The 17,697-nt window shown below is 41.1% G+C and overlaps 1 protein-coding gene across 1 annotated transcript; it reads left to right on the forward strand.

Annotated features, from left to right (window-relative positions):
- The first annotated feature begins 4,759 nt into the window (after positions 1 to 4,759).
- On the forward strand, positions 4,760 to 16,459 carry LOC137284946 (mucin-2-like). Its single transcript, XM_067817030.1, has 4 exons — positions 4,760 to 4,828; positions 10,085 to 10,155; positions 11,617 to 11,850; positions 12,350 to 16,459. The coding sequence occupies exons 2-4, from the start codon at positions 10,089 to 10,091 to the stop codon at positions 14,794 to 14,796; spliced, it is 2,748 nt and encodes a 915-aa protein (XP_067673131.1). The 5' UTR covers positions 4,760 to 4,828; positions 10,085 to 10,088; the 3' UTR covers positions 14,797 to 16,459.
- The last annotated feature ends 1,238 nt before the right edge of the window (positions 16,460 to 17,697 follow it).

Genomic DNA, 17,697 nt, shown 5'->3' on the forward strand with positions numbered 1-17,697 from the left:
CAACTGCTTTTTTGTTGTTTATGCCGACTTGAAAGGTAAGAGTGAGGTAGGGAGTGAGTGTAGTATTATCTGAACCAGACAATCCAGTGATCAACAGCAATTGGGATATGATGACATGCCAGTTTGACCGCCTCCTACGACAGGCATAGGTTACTGAATAGCAATTCTTACAATTCTTTTCGGGTCAGTGACTGAGGAGATTTGCTGGCCCGAATGGACACGAGCTGGCGGACAAGTGGCTATGCCGTACAACGACTATATTTTGGCAAGAATGAGGACTCGAGAAGATACGGGTTAGAACCTATCTTCAGTAACCAATATTTGTCGTAAGAGGCGACTAACGAGATCGGGTGGTCAGACACACTTGGTTGACTGCTTCTCGATGGTCCATATCGATGCTGATTCTTGTGATCACGGGGGTGTCTGATCTAGACTGGATTATTTACACACCGCGGCCATATGGCTGGAATATTGCTGAGTGCGGCGTAAAATTAAACTCACTCACCCATGATAAACGTTCCAGCCAGGAACCCTTATGGTAAGTGAGTGCGTTAAGATTCAATGCTAAACTCCCAAAACGAAGCAAGTCTAGATTTCCTCCGGTTTCGGGTTGTGAGTCGTCCATTCCATTCCACTCTTTGTTTCTACTAAAATTATAGATATTTGGAGACTAAGTGATAGTCTAGGTATGCACATGCGTCACTGCTGTGGTGCCATGATGACGCAGACACTGTATCCTGACTGCAGCAGTGACCCAGGAGCAGATCAACATCCGACCTTGTAGTCCTCTCTTCGACAAACGTTACACAGACAGGAAATACTTCCTCCGCCAAGAGAACTGTGCTCGCTTGGGCTTATAATGAAGCGGTGCACAGTCTGGCGGCTACAGACGGAAAAGCTTTCTCGCCTCCAGTAATATGTTGTTGATCAGGGCCCACTTGCACAAAGCTATCGTAGTCCTATGACCATCGTAAGTCTTACAGTATAGGAGGTACGGCCGTCGTAGAGCTACAATGTCTTGGTCCCGATCAATGTAGTGTTCATAGCGATACGACATTCGTAAACCTATGATAAAAATTACGACATGTCGTAATGTTACGAACACTTTGTGCATAGGGACCAAGGACCATTTGTACGCTTCTCATCATTAAGGTTTTCAGGCGGTTGTTCGCCTTTTACTTGCAAAAGCGTGGACGTAATTAGGTGGAGGACGAAGGGGGAAACAGCGCACATGATAGACTTTTATCCTTTCTATAATACTCGCTCTTTGTTGACAAAGACTTGAGGCTCAGCGATTAGATCTCTGAACATGCTACATATACGCACTAGCACCAGGTTGTTTCAAAGGCATTTAGAAGTTGGAGGAATCAAACTAAAAGTGTTTTATGGTTCAACTTCTTTATTATACAAGGTCACAACGTTTCGAGACAGATTCTAGTCTTCTTCAGCACCAGGTTCATTGTAAATCATTGGAGGCAAGATTTATGTGAATCCTTGATTTCTTGAGTGAAACATAGTTCAATCGGCGTGATACTATCCCTTACTTTCATAACAAACACAAAATATACACACAACGTCACTGCTTGCGAATAACCTGTCTCGAGGGTTATCTGCCCAATAAATGGGAAATGGCATGAAATTTGATCACGAATGAACCGATTAGTATCGGTGATGAAACGAGGTATTATAAAAAATGGTATTTTTACTCAATCCGGCGGCATCCTCCACTTACGCTTTTGCAATTAGCATTTGTGCCTGAAGTACTACTGCACCACCACTCCCCGCTCCGACCCCTCCCCAATAAAAATAACTAACTAACTAACTAACTAACTAACTAACTAACTAACTAACTAACTAACTAACTAACTGAATAAGTAAATAAATAAATAAATAAATGAACAAAACGAAGCTTAAACACAGATCAGCAATATCGAAAGACTGCTGCGATCAAACATCACCATAACAAATACCGTACGCCACGATTATCTATACAGACCCAAAAGGAACCACTCATTTTAGTTTATCGACCGGGGTGCGCACCAACCCTTTTTGTCCCGAAAATTTATTACGGGTGAAAATGAAGCGTGCACCCCACCTTCTCAAGTGTGTGCACACACCCCAGTTGTATTTTACCATCGTGGTGGTATGCATGGAGATCAGATAACACTCAACTGAAGATAAGCATCGGTAGACTCGGAGAGACCTTGGATGGCAGATTAGTACTGACAGCTTGACTCCTGTGAGTATCTACGTCTTCAGTCCTGCCCCACAACGAAGCACATGACACATGAAGTTTCACCTTAGGCTAGAGAGTCTTTTTTTCAAAATTGTCTCTGTTCACCAAGCAGAAAATGGGCACCCGCTGGGATTAGTCATATAACCACTAACCTTCTAGCTCCTAACAGGCAGCTTTGGTCAACCAGAGTAATAATAATCAGATTGTTTGGACGCTTCAAGCATGCATTGCGCATAGAGTAATGCGCATGATAAATGGACTATTGCTATGATTATTGTAACATTCTGACGGAATGCAGCTCGCACTTTGTTAAAATCACATACAGGTAACATGTATTTGGGAGTGAGTGAGTTTAGATATGCGCCACATTCAACAATATTCCAGCTAAATGACGTCGGTCATGAGCCAAGTCATCGAACCTGACCTCCCGATCCCTTTGGTCGTCTATTACGGCAAGCATAGTCGCCTGTTACGGCAAGCATAGTCGCCTATTACGGCAGGCATAGTCGCCTGTTACGGCAAGCATAGTCGCCTATTACGGCAGGCATAGTCGCCTATTACGGCAGGCATAGTCGCCTATTACGGCAAGCATAGTCGCCTGTTACGGCAAGCATAGTCGCCTGTTACGGCAAGCATGAGTTACTGATGACCAATTCTTAACCGGGTCTTCCCAGTCCATGTATTTGTGTACAGAGTGAGCGAGTTTAGTTTTACCCCGCACTCAGCAATATTCTAGCTATATCGCGGCTGTCTCTAAATAATCAAGTCTGGTCCAGACAATCCAGTGATCAACAGCATGAGCATCGATCGGTGCAACTGGGGACCGCTGACAGTGTCAACCGAGTCAGCGAGCCTTATCACCCGATCCCGTTAGTCGTCTCTGACGACAAGCATGGGTTACTGGACAAGCATGACCAACTCTTACTTGGATCTTCCCAGTCCATCTATAGAAATGTGTATAACATTTGTGTGTAGAAAATTGTCATTTGCCTCTGGTTTGTGTTATCAAGATGGAATTATTTCAGGTGGGCGTGATATCGTTTGATATGTTGTTGGTCTCGGGGAGACCTTGGATACCATAAACACATGGCAGTGTGTAATCATAAAAACCCATTTCATCTTAATACCATATACCGCAACCCTCGTGAAGACAAAGGTTAGAGCTGACATTCAGCCAAAAATGACTTGACTCGCTGACTTGGTTGACGCATATCAGTATAACAAATATACGCAGATCGACGTTCACAATGCCAGTCACTGGATTGTTCAAATTATATAATGTACAGAACACCGTCATGTTGTTGGAAAACCGCCAACTGCGTTGTTGAGCCAATTTTAAAATAAACTCAAAAACTTCTTAGTGTTATTTCCAAAGGTTCCCGCTCTGATAGGTATATATAACAACCTGCGTCTTTTGCTTCAGTTCTTGTCTACAAACTGTCTGATAGACAGGATATATAAACAGAATTGAAAATGTGTGATATCTATTTAGATTTACTGCAAAACTGGCTTCCTTGACGCCACTGTACCAAAGAGCCAGGAAATAGATCGGTCTGTCTATACCACCTTGTGCATTTGATGGAGAACCGTTACACGCTGTGCCCTATCCGCATCCTATAGACAGTATCAACGTGCTTCAGTTTCTTTTAGAGTATATATAGATGCAACCTGAGAAAATCCATCCTTTATGTACCAAGTGTTTACGAGAAAAATGTATACGTCCAAAAAGGTGCGAAACTGTTTAACGAGAAAATGAGGTGAAAGTGTTGATAGTTATGGTTCCTCTCGACTGAGAAACGGGAAACAGAGACTTGATCCGTTGTTGTCTGGCGGCAGATGTCAAACGTGAGATTCATACACCGTCTGAACACCGTTTCAGTTTTGCGACGGCACATGATGTTGATGCAGGACGTTGCTACCGCCGAGCACAGGTATGGTCTAGACAGACCAAGAGTCATAATCATGCTGAATCTACGATTCGGACCAACACTTGACTGATCCGGACGCTACTAAGGGAGATAAATCTGCACTCCAGCTTCGATCTCTATAGCCCCTGTTTCCCAGGAGGTCAAGCCAATTCTACTTTCTCCTGTCAGGCAAATACCAGTAAGTAATTGTCGAAACAGTATTAACCATACTTCTCTTCGAAGTGAAGCATTCGCTCATCGCGTTGATGGCTCGTGTTCGATTCCTCACATGGATGCATTCTGTAAAGCCCAGTTACGGTTTTCTGATCTCCGATATTGCTGGAGTGTTGCTAAAAGTGACGCAAAACAACATTCAGTCATATAAATAGCCAGTGAACACCCGAAAATGACGGTCGCGACAAGTCAAGATTGTTGTAAGCATACACGTCTTAATCCTTATAAATTCTTCTTGTTTGAAATGAATCACAAACCTACGACCCAATAACTAATACGACGTCCTCCACTGATACACACTGGAGTAAGTCTAGCCCTAACCACATCCAAAGCGACTCACATTGCAGGAACTCAGCTAGTAGCGGATTTCACTTTCGTAAAGGAAATACACACAGTTTCACAGTTAGCTGCTCTTAGAAGACATTAAGACCACGGACTACGTGTTATCAAGGTAAGGAAGCCAGTTTAACTTCAACGTGGCACTGCATGATGTCAGTACCAAATGTTTCTTGACTCGTATTTTGTCAGATATGGTCGTACGCGTATGTTTTATTTCGTGCTGTTTCGAGGGAAACGGGAAGTCGAACAGTCAATGGCGATAAAAAAGTACATCGATGTACAATCACTTACTAGGTTCAGCTTTCGAAGTTCCGTAATCACCTTTATAGGACATAACAGACATGTTTCGTTTATATCACGAAGCGCAACTTTGTAAACCATAATTTAACTTCGCTATGTAATTGATATGCTTCTGTTTCGGCAACTGTCATTATTTACAAACATTAACATTCGGAGCGTCACTTTGCCGTTGAAATGGGCCATTCGTGACAATTACCGTTTACTGTTTGTTCTCCTGTTCAGCTCGCGGACACACACTGACACATAAAGACGAAGGTAATTTCGAACTTGAAACGGGGTCCTTATTCAGATACCGGGAGCGTTCTTTGTAGTCAAGGGTCATGTAACTTTGAAATGGAGCTAGAGAGCAGCATGTTTAAAGTAGGCTAAGAATATATCAAGCCGATAACGACTTGCAGGTGCATGTTGTTACAACATGGATAAAATTAATTTTATTTAGCGTGAATTACCTTGCTGTTGTTACGTTCATATACTTGTTGTTTAACGCCGCTGTGAGCGGTGGCGCAACTATATCACTTCGCGCTACAAAAACACAATCTAAACCAGACAAACCAATGGATGATAACATGAATAATCTCCCCGACGATGGAGTGCTGTTATACGCCATCAGCCGGGTTATCTACCCTGATCCCTCCAGGATAGGTTACTGAGGTCTTATTCAAACCCGGAATGCCCAACTAATCTTTGAGATGTGAAGAGAAAAATTCTCATGCTTGGAAAGTTCCTATCTACCATATTTTCGAAATAGACGATAGTGCTCCCACGGTATAATACTGTGTTTCCTTGAGCCCTTCTATCGGTATACACCCTCTGTTGAAGACCCTAAAGAAAACGAAAGTAAGTGTAATTTACATGCTATGTACTGTTAGATACAAAATTTGAATTAGTTTGAATCATTTGCTCAAACACATAACAACGCTGAACTAAAGTGTGAACAAACTGAAATGAGGCGTGTTTGTTTTCATACCTTTTATTGAAGATACCATCATTGGTACATTTACTATCATATATAATGTCAAGACATGCAAAATATTTATTATTTATTTTATTTTCTTAATTTTTATTGTGGTTACAAATGAAACATAAGAAAACAGTTATAATATTTAATGGGTGCCATATTTATTTTAACCTTTTTTCCTGTTGATTCATGTTCAGGATTTTATGATGGAACCATAGTTGTAAGTCTGTACTTTGTTTAAAACAACAGTTGTTGCTCAAGGAAGAGTGACGCTGGAGACAATTAACAGGACCTGTAAACTAATGCGAATTAACTCGTTGTTTTGTTGACATGAGTCCTGTACGAATTTTTGATCCTCGTAATGACATGAAACAACCCATCCCTTTTCACGATACTGGTCACAAATTAAAGTCTTCAGGGCAATGGAATTTCTCAAAACCCCTTCGTAGTTCAGTAGTGAATGGATAATAGGTATATGTTCATTTAACCATAAATATGTGATCTTTGTAGCTCAGACGTCAAATACCCTTCCGAAAACACGTCGTATTTGCTATTTCTTCCAGACCGCTAGCTGTATTCAATAAAGACAAGTGATCTTTATTTCCTTTCATTTCTTTACTTGCCAGGGGTAGAACAAAAATAACTCGAAACAAATTTAAATGAAACTTAAATTCGAATGAACGCAGCGAATCTAGCTATTATATTCATATTGTCTTATTGTTAATTTTGTGACTACAGTCGCTGTTAGCAATTGCTCAGCCATAAAACCAAAGAAACAGTTCGAACAAAATGAACATGAAACTGGTCCCTAACATCACCCCTACTTGCCACTCAGCTCTATCTTTAGCACCATATATTGCCTCACCAGCTTCCATTTCAAACTGATACCAGCGCTACATGTATATATTGTACCCAGCTAACACACAACGTCTTCCCAACATTGTAGGAAGACTGTAGGCCCGTTCTCACGGTACGACTTGTAGTAACAACCCATATGAACACCATAAAAGCCTTCTGTGTCAGATAGACGGATACAGATTCAAGATATGAAAATTTAATGCGTTTCCAAGGTCTAAGAAAGCATTTTCCTAATCCGACATTGCCCCGAACACAAACCATGCACTTTATTGAAGGACAAAGAAAGTGTTAGTTTGGTGACTAAACATACACTACGCAAGAAATGTATTTTCGATAGAGTTTCATTTGATACAATATCATTCTTGTACATTTTACATAGCAACGTAAAACAGTTTTCTAGCGTGCACCTTCTTGTAGCTTGTACGTACTATCGCTGGGTAGCCATGTTGTAAGATGAGCAATGCTTTGTAGGTTAATTGATTATACGCGGGAACATAGGTTTGTCTGCAACCCAGGTTCGCCGTTTAAGTTTACAATTGATGGGTTTCCATGTACGCAAATATGCCTTTGTGTGATTCGCGCTGATTTTTTCTTTACAAGGAAGGGTTTCCTTGGGGGCAAATAGGTCGTGGGTCCACAATGTTCGCCGTAAAAATATATCTGTTTGGATATCGTTGCATATCGCTTTTGTTTTACTTTTGTGAAAATATATTCAGAGATGTTACAACAAATTTTCAGCTTGTCGTAAGAGGCCACTAAGGGGATCGGGTTGATCAGCTGAACGGGTCGACACATATCATCGTATCCCAGTTGTGTAGATCGATGCTCATACTGTTAATCACTAGATTGTCTGGTCCAGACTCGATTATTTCCAGACAGCTGGAATATTGCTGAGTGAGCCGTAATACTCACTGAAGCGGTATGGTCTGGGGTCTCTGCTTTACTGAATTGAAATGCTGTTTTATAAGCTTTGAAACTGGTTAATGTCATATTTAATGCGGCACTTTAACAACTGTGTTTGAAACTCGAACATGTGTTTAGCTGATTACTGCGACCCCAAAAACACTCTGACACATGCGGAAGCCCTAAATCAGCTGCTTTGTTAATGGAAAAATCATTCGGAAACAAATTAATTAGCCTCTCCTTGACATCTTGGTTCTGACTCTGAGCGCCAGTCACGACGGAAGTCCCCCAGAACACCAGATGAGGGGGTATAGTGCTGCACGGAAATATATGAAACCAGAATTAGAAACCGTATTGGCTCCGATCAAGTGACTTTCACATGCATGGTATATTTTAGACCTGTCAGTGAACTAACTATGTTTTGTTTTGAGTGACGTAAAATTGAACATCGTATCAGATATTCTGCACCATAGTATATTGTCCGTGTCTAGGACTGGCTGATGTATAGTTACTCGTCCATAATTACATTATTAGACTTACTTTCTATTTGTCGCAATATGTGGATAACGCATCGTACAACATCAGACGCAAATATTGAGATCTTGTCATCCGCAAAGAGCAAAATGAACAATTTAAATGCTACGAATTCACATTTCAGTTCATCCATATTGTCATCGATGAAACATGAACAAAATTGGGACAACTGTCAGTCTTGTCTCACACCAGATAGGCGTTAAGAGAAAGTTTCTGGTCATGCTGATCACCCAGGTTCAACTTTCCATATGGGTACCACGTGTGAAACACCAGTTTGAGCATCCCTAATATTGTTGAAATATTTCTAAAAGCGCGGTAGTACAACTCACTACTTTTGTTGTGTCACATGAGCCGAATAACAATTAAACTCCCGAGATAGCTACAGGGGGTATCAGATGATTTTAAATATCCCGAGTGAACACTTGAAAATTAAAAATAACGGAAAAAAAAATAATAAAAAAACAAATGAAATAAATAAAAAATGTCATTAAAAGTATTGTATCTGAAAACTTTGCCTGAAGACTCCAAAACACAAGCCTGACAACGCTATCCAAAACACCATTTCTTGTTTCGTTTTAAGCCACTGTGAAATAGGCTATGTACTTTCCTTTGCTGGCAGCTTGCTTGCAATATACTCCGAACAAAACAGTGGGATCTACTCCATAGTTGTTGCTCTAGCGACGCTACACCTAACACCAAAGGAATGCCAATAGACACCACTGCCCATGCGAATAATGAATCAGACGGCTCATAGAAACTGGTTCAGAAACAGTCAACATGACATCGTACGCATCAACGAGCTATCAATAACATGTACAGGTATTTCAGTATACAGCTAAAAAAATAATTCCAGACTACAAAAGTAAGCTTTCTCAAGTGTAAATCTTAAACCAGCATAAATTATGTTCACTCACAAAGAAAAATATAAACCTATCGGTTTTTGCGATATGTTTTCTATTAATTAACCTTATGTTGTGCAAACACATTTTAAGCTGTGTTGAACCCACACGTCATTCTTTTAGAACTTCGAAAATGCTATGGTTTTAACCAAACTTTATTTGCTGACTAAAATATATGTGATACAAAAAATAGTCTGGATCAGATTTCTGTCAATAATATATTTACAAGGTCTTGGAAAGACTACAACACACGTTGAAAGACACGAGTCATGTAATCATATGGTAAATATAAAACGAAAATGCCGACGGAAGAAAAGGCGGTGAGGCATGAGCACATGTCTCAAGCGGTTAGCACTTAAATGTCAAATCCTGTTTGAAACTGTGCTACAATCTAGACTCAAGGTCCCTCTCGTAAAATGTAACTCGACTATAACGCCCACGTAAAATGCAGATATATGTTTGATACAAGCATCTATACGGTCATGCAGTGAGAACGCCCATAAGAAAGGTAAACATGAAAGCATCATCACATCTTAATGGAATCCGGGAAGGGACATTGTCGCGTTGTCTTCTTCCCAAATACAAGCAAAATGAGGCAAACATTAACCAAAGCGCGACAATGCGATCGCGACAATGCGACAATGCGACAACGTGACATTTCCCCCATTTGTTTCTATTCCTAGACCGAAGATCCGATACTCTACATGTAAACAACGTATTAGTGTTCCCCGTCGTGATATTGCTGGAATACTGCTAAAAGCGGCATATCACTCACTGTAACTTTTCTATGCTATTAATAAGCGGCATTACGTCAAACCATATTCAGAGCAATGAAGATCACGAGTGTTATATTTATAAACCATCTCCATCTCTTTTTCTTCACCACAATCATTATGGGACTGTTATCTGTTTTCAGACCAATGCATAATCACGTGAGGCGGAACCTGTGTCTAGGACTGCTGTGTCTGGCTACTGCAGTATGTTGCGGTAAGTGCAAGCATCAGTATGTACCATTGTAATATCCAATAGATCAAACACCAATCGTGATGGAGCATCTATAGCACGTTGTCAGACACCATGATCATCCCAGATCATTCATGTACCCGTAACACATTGTCACTCATCGTGATCGTGGTATGTCATCCATGTAGCTGTGACACATTGTAATCATCGTAATTGTGATGTGTCATTTATATAGCGATAACACAGTGTCACTCATATAGTAATGGTGGCATGTCAGACATGTGGCGATAACACAGTGTCACTCATATAGTAATGGTGGCATGTCAGACATGTGGCGATAACACAGTGTCACTCATATAGTAATGGTGGCATGTCATACATGTGGCGATAACACAGTGTCACTCACATAGTAATGGTGGCATGTCATACATGTAGTTGTGACACACTGTCACTCATCGTTAACGTGATATGCAAAACGAGTAGTGCGACCGCCTCCGTGGTTTTAGAGCGTTTGAGGTGGCTGGTTCGATCCCGTCCGCCTCATGCCAAAAATGTTATATTATGGTACTTGTTGATCCCTGTCTGACAGTCAGCATTAATGGATACAAGGACTGGTCGGCTGGGAGTCAGTATATTATGTCTGGGTGGGAGATGCATGGTAAACTACGGCATGGTATCTCAGTGAGTGCGCACTATAAAACCAGCTTACGTCTGATCTAGTACAAGCAGTCACACATACACACGCATGCACATCGTCATATGAGCGAAATATTCTTAAGTACGACGGTAAACCCCACCTCACCTCACCTCACCTCACCTCACCTCACCTCACCTCACCTCATTGCGATGACATGTCCATGTGACTTTCTATATCCGTATCAAATAGTTTGGCTAATGCTTCTTTGAAAGAAACTTATTTAATCTCTCAATTAAATCCCACAGTGGAGATTGTGGGTGTGACGATGCGGGGATATCGCTATGGCAGAACATTAAAACCGGTTTTCAGTGACTCATTTACTTCCCCGCTATTTTACTTTTCACGCCCGGCGATTCTGTTTTTTTCTTTGACAGGCATTTTTGATTTTCCTCCGATTCGGCTTCGTCGGACAATTGTGAATTGTTGTTTTTTGACGTTGTAGATGTTTCATAAGTAGACGATACTGAATTTCTACATGTACCGGTTTTGCTACAGAAGGCCCTGATGATCACCTGGAAATATTCAAACAATATCAGGTGTATAGAATATCATTCTGTGGAATTACAACCTGCAGACGTTAATGTTAACAGAAGTCACGCTAAGGCTAATGTATCCGTCTAGTAATTCTCCAAATGACCTATGGATTTGTGTCCAATGAGTGTATTAAGGGATGACATTGTGTAACTGGTCCGTGGACATGTTTAACGATAATGATTGGAAATTGAACTTGGTGAATCCTGTCACTGTATTCGTGTATTGTGTATATAACGCTGACTACACGCTTCCAGGTAAACAAGTCTGTACCTTCACTGGGTTGGCTGATACTGCGGGAAATAACGATGACTGGCGAGATTACAAGTTTATGGCGAATCCTGACAACTGTAAGGATATTTGCAGCTCCGAATCATGGTGCACTGCAGCAGAGTTTGACTTTTACAGCCGCTCGTGTTATCTGTTCAAAGGAGACACGCCCCTTTCCCACAAGAAAAACAGTGTGTTCATGAAGAAAGTGTGCACTGAAGGTGTGTATTTGAATATCTGAGAAATACTGAGGGCAGCAATGATACACAGTGATTAATCAATCTTCTTCGAAAGCACAGATACACTGTGAGTCAAGCATCTTGTATTGCTGGGAAGTTCAGAATGAATTTCTCTGTACATACATGGTGACCTGAGTCTTTTGTCATTAAGGTTAGCTGGCTATTGAGACGTAGGAATAGACTCTCATTGTTTAACCCATAACATGTTTCAGAACCATAATAGTGCTCGCTTTGCTAACTCTTGGGTGGTAATTGGTCATCACGTTTAACTTCTAGCGCCTCACATTGAAGTTTGGTTTGTATAGGGAGGAGAGAGATAAACTTTCATATAGCGCCATGAGAACTCGCGTGATTTATCGCTATGATGAAAGCATTACCCACAATGCAGTTTTGTCATAATAATGCCTTGTACATGTAGCTCCAATGGTTCGCCGAGGCACGTGTTGGTTGAATACTGAGTTCATGTTGCATTCACTTTCAGTCACAACGACATCTCCGGCAACAGAACCAATTGCACCTGAATCCAGAACACGAATGTCGACATCCACAGAAAGCACGACGCTAACGCAGAGAATGTCCAAGAAAGTTCGACCATCCAGTAAAAGGAAGAAGGGACGCAAGCCCGTGTCGTTAATGGTTAAAATGTTGCATCGGAATTATATGGGGGATCGAATAACCCCTACAGAAGCATTCACTACTACGGCAGCACCGACTACTCCCGCACCAACTACTCCCATAGCAACATCTTCAAGCACAAAGAAATTACAAGCGTCCACCACATCAAGGCCAGGTAAAAGATCCAGGAAGAGGATATACTCCAAAAGATCGCGGAAGAGGCAAAGTTCACGAAAACCGAAGAAGTCACGAAGGGTGAAAAAAATCCGTAGGATCATAAAGTCACGGAAACCCACCCAGCCACCTAAAACGGTTATGAAGAAAACCCCACTGCCCAGAATATCTATGTCATACAACACCCGAAAACGTCCACAGTTATCACAATTAACACAGACTCGCAAGTCAGTCAATATTGCTTCGACAACAACGGCTGTTCCTTTTATAGACTTAAATATAGACAGTTCATCGACAGAAATTCGGTTGAAAGCAGAAAATGATACTGAAAGAAAGCAGAAATCTACCTATCGCATGCCAAAGATAAGTATACGCTCAAAGGTATCAGTTAATCCGATAGCTAGGGATGCAAATATGGTGGATGCCTCTCGGGCACTTCACAGTGGAATGACATCAGCCAGAAATGGTTGTGTCTACCGCTGCCCGCCAATGGTACAGTGGTACACACGCCATGGACAATTTGTACCATTCACGAGGAGAACGTATTTCCAACCACTATATCGTATTCGAATTCCCGTACGGCTACGGATTCCAGCTTTCCAGCAGACACATCCTGTGCAACCTCCTCAGATGATTGGTAAAAACCCCTTTCTAAATGCGAATCAAAATTCTAGACAGGTCGCTTGCAAAAACACAACACAACATCAAATACAGAAACCAGTAACAAAACCTGGTCAAAGTCCTGGTCAAAACTCTGGTCACAATCCTGGTAAGAAGCCTGGTGACTATCCTGTGAAGAACTCTGGTGACTCTTCTATGAAGAACCCTGGAAAGAACTCTGGTCACAATCCTGTGAAGAATCATGGTCGCTATCCGCCGAAGAATCCTGGACACAATCCCGGTAAGAACTCTGGTCACTATCCTGCAAAGACCCCCAGTGACTATCCTGTGAAGAACTCCGGTCACTATCGTGCAAGGAACCCTGGTCACTATCCTGTCCAGAACCCTGGTCACTATCCTGTCCAGAACCCTAGTTACTATCCTGCCCGGAATCCTGGTCACTATCCTATCCAGAATCCTGGTTACTATTCAGTCCGATATCCTGTTTACCGTCCTTATCAGTATTCAGGTCTACAGTACTGGCAACGGATGCCGCCAGTCTATTTCAGCTCTGGGTATCCACCTCGGCATACAGCCACAGGTTATTATACTCCTCAAAGAAATCCATGGGCAAACAACTTTCAGAAAGCTGAGCTGGTACCAAAAAAGACACACCACGTGGCTGTGATTCCAGGAGGTCTGTACAAGCCTGTTCCCACAAGAAGACGTGTCTATAAGCAGCCATACACATACAAGCCTAAACCGACCACAACGCAAACACCAATGCCACCAAAACAGGATTTGAAAAAACCCAAAGAAACAACGAAGACCCAAAAACCACCACCTAAGCCGAAGCAAGCCAAGACTTACCAGAAGTCACATGTCTTGAGAGTGAAAGAAAAACCGAAGAAAGTTGATACCAGTACCCCGCAGAACGACCAACAGTGGCAGTTCAAGCCTCATTACAATACATACACACTAAGACTACGCCTTCGGAAACCCATTTCAGGATACAAGAGATGTTACCTAAGACAGCAGCTTCCATCTCCACCAAAGATCCTCGTGGTGTCCTTTAAAGTCGATGGTAGTTTTAATGCAAAATCGCTCCCAGTCACATACCCAAGAAGGATATGTACATTCATTCAGCCAGAAGGCAGGTATCCTGAGTTTAGACTCCCCTCGCCCCTAGTGATTTTCACAGGGACATCCTATATAAGAAATCCAGATGAAATAAGGAAAATATATGCTGCCACTGCTCCCAAAGCAGAGTACAACGTGGCATCAATACAACATAAAACAAGTCTACACCGATACACCGCTGTGTACAACAGCCCACCGATATTCAGACAGTTGAAGGTTCCACTAGAAATTAGTTCTGCCGTGATTAGTTTTGATATGACGAGAATGGGATTTCTTTATCACTTCACTGTTCGGCTGCCAATGAAGCTTCGCAGCAGGAACATCATGGTGGAAGATTACATGTCGAGAGACATAACCTCTTTAAAGGTGCATCCGCAACCATTTGTTCGAAGGGGATGAGCTAAACTGGGGAAGATGCAGTGTTAAATATCCGACAGAATTATTTCTAACTGGTTTGTTGTAGAACCCGAAGACAGACTATCTTCGAAACAGAAGTGCCTCCAAAGTGGAACCTCAAACATCCAGACTTGTATATTTGAGAACATCTACTTACAAACAGATATTACGCTATACCCGTCATTTGTTCATTTGATATTAGGCGAATGTTTTCGAAAAAAGAAAGAAAACTTTGAAAACTAATTTGTTTTTAACACATGCTTCATGTCCTCATAAAAAAATGTTAACGCAAATATTGAATTCCAAAAATCCAAGCATGCCCCCAAAAGAACAGCTGGTGGATTCCTTTGGGTATGCACAGGATTCCTTATAACGGCATTCATCAAGCATTTGGTCAGATGGAGTACTATTAGGAAAACTGTTGTCAATACGATTATATGGTGTATATATTGCCTGTGAATAGTGCAGTTTTGTGTGTACCGTTTTATGATTGGACTATACTGCTTAACTGTGAACAAAATCTCAAGACGACCCTCTGATCTCCAGTGGAATATCGGATAATCGAGCCATAAGGGCGACATAATTTTCACTCAACGAAGAGTATAAATGTAGAACTAATTGTCACATAATTCTGAACTAAACTCAGTTTATCGTATGGACAATGTATCACATTTTCTCCTCATAAGCTCGAACTAACAGCAATGTCAACTAAAAAACATTCAAAGAATTATTTATTTTAGAGCTTATGGATCTCCTATCAGAATGCTCACATTACATGTGTCCGTGTTATATAAGCGTTTTGCATCGCTACCTCTGCATAAGTCGTTTATGGTATCGCAAGTTGATGTGCAAAGTTGCGTCCCTTAGCACGCCTGGATTCTATGATATTTCGGTGCAATTGTATCTGTAGTTTTGTTTCACCTGTCATAATGATCTATGCAAAAGAGCTCATGTGACTTGACCTTCTGTTTAGATAATTTAAAAAATCCTAATGTGATTTATACTTGCGAAGTAAACAATTGCCTTTTGGCTCTAAATACATGTAGTTCAGACATACGTCTTTCGATGTGTTGGGAATTCTGTAAATAAATATGGGTACAAGTCACCAAGTAAATCATGAATAGGGCGATAACCTGAACATTGTTATCTCACGGTTGTTGCAATGCTATTTCAACCAGTGGAAATATTTTTCGATTAATGTTATATATGATTTATATATGTTATTACCCGTGATTCCATATGGTAAATACATGACTGATACATGAAAACAATATGTTTAATCATTGCTACCACTACCAGGGTCTTTAGAAGACATGTACGAACTTCCCCGTTGTTACACGAGTTTTCCTGAGCGTTCGATAACCCTTTTTGGTTGCTGTGTTAATCTGCCAAGTTATTTGACGTTACGGTACTTGTGTTCCGAATGTACGAACGACAACGATACAGGCAAAATAATCTTTGTTCAAATATTAGTTTCTGTAATCTGTGTATTTGTGTATATTGGCACGATTACTTGTAGACATAACTTCTCATCATATATGAAACTTATTTATATTTGTCTTTCATAGAAATTGTTTCGGTCACAATGATGTCTTTTCACACATGTAAGTCCCGAAAATATGTATAATTTGCTTTTCTCTTTTCTAATAAAAGTTTAGAAAATTGATTGTCTCTTATCTCATTTTTGTTTTAGGCAATGATGCTAGGATCACTAAAGCTTTAACTGCCAATAGTATCAGATGGTAGCTGAATTTGTTCATGAAATGCCTCTGTTCACCCAGCAGTGAGTAGGGGCCCGGGTGATAGGTCATAATACAGATAACCCTCAAGCGTCTCACCGGGTTATCCGGGAATATGTTGTGTCAGCGCTGTGAGCATGCACAAGGCCCTCTATACATTATTATATATGATAAATTTGGTCATCGCTTGGAATTGGAAATTGGCCCCGATTACGTGATACCAGGTTTCAACACTGATTTTCAGTGATCTTTATTTATATTTTCTCTGTTCTCTTCTTATCAAGCCCCATCTGGTATCTCTTTCGGAGGATATTTGAGATCTGTTGTCCTCACATGGCGACACTATCAATTTGTTAAGTTTAAACACTGTACTGAGCGGTATTCCAGCTACATTACGCCAATCTGTAAGTTATCAGGTTTGGACCACGCAATCCGGTGATTGGTATTTTGAGCAGCCAAAGACGCCGTTGACGTACAATGACATGTATCAGATAGTTTATCGATACCGTTGAAATAGACCGCTAATGACGAATTGGTAAGCTTCAAAAAGTAGTGAAATCAGAACGAACGAATGAATGAACGAACGAATGAAAGTTCTTTATTGCCACCATTAGCTGCGGAGTAAGCAGAAAAAAGAAATTTTCACAAAATCGCATATTTATTAGCACAGTAGTGATGTGAGCGTTCATGTAGATATCCATTGATTTCGGTAGTATGTCTATGAAATAATATGATTCCATCCTTGCCCTCAAGACCTACATTCTCTACGATAGGGATTACACAATGTGGTGATGTCCAGAGTCTCACTTCTTCGCCAGGACGGTGTGGTGGCCTAGTGCTCACGATCAGGACCAGTAACTTCCCACTCGCAATCGCCTAAACGTCACTTTTAAAGAAAAGTTTAACATGAAATGCCGACTGAGCAATGAATTTAGAGATACTGTTAAACACTTTGTCGGTGTATATCCTTTCTTGCACAAACAGCATATCTTAAAAGATATGATGACATGGTTTGCTGCTTTTACTACCGTCTTCGCCATGCTTGTGGCTATGATTCTGGGGTCCATCCAAGGTACGAGCCCAAACGTGTCCAAAGCGTAATGGAGAATGGTACTTTGAAACTTCTTTGGAATCTTTGGAATAGGCCCACATACAGCCTCAAAAG

The sequence above is a fragment of the Haliotis asinina genome, chromosome 5 (genome assembly GCF_037392515.1).
Source record: "Haliotis asinina isolate JCU_RB_2024 chromosome 5, JCU_Hal_asi_v2, whole genome shotgun sequence".
Classification (NCBI taxonomy): domain Eukaryota; kingdom Metazoa; phylum Mollusca; class Gastropoda; order Lepetellida; family Haliotidae; genus Haliotis; species Haliotis asinina.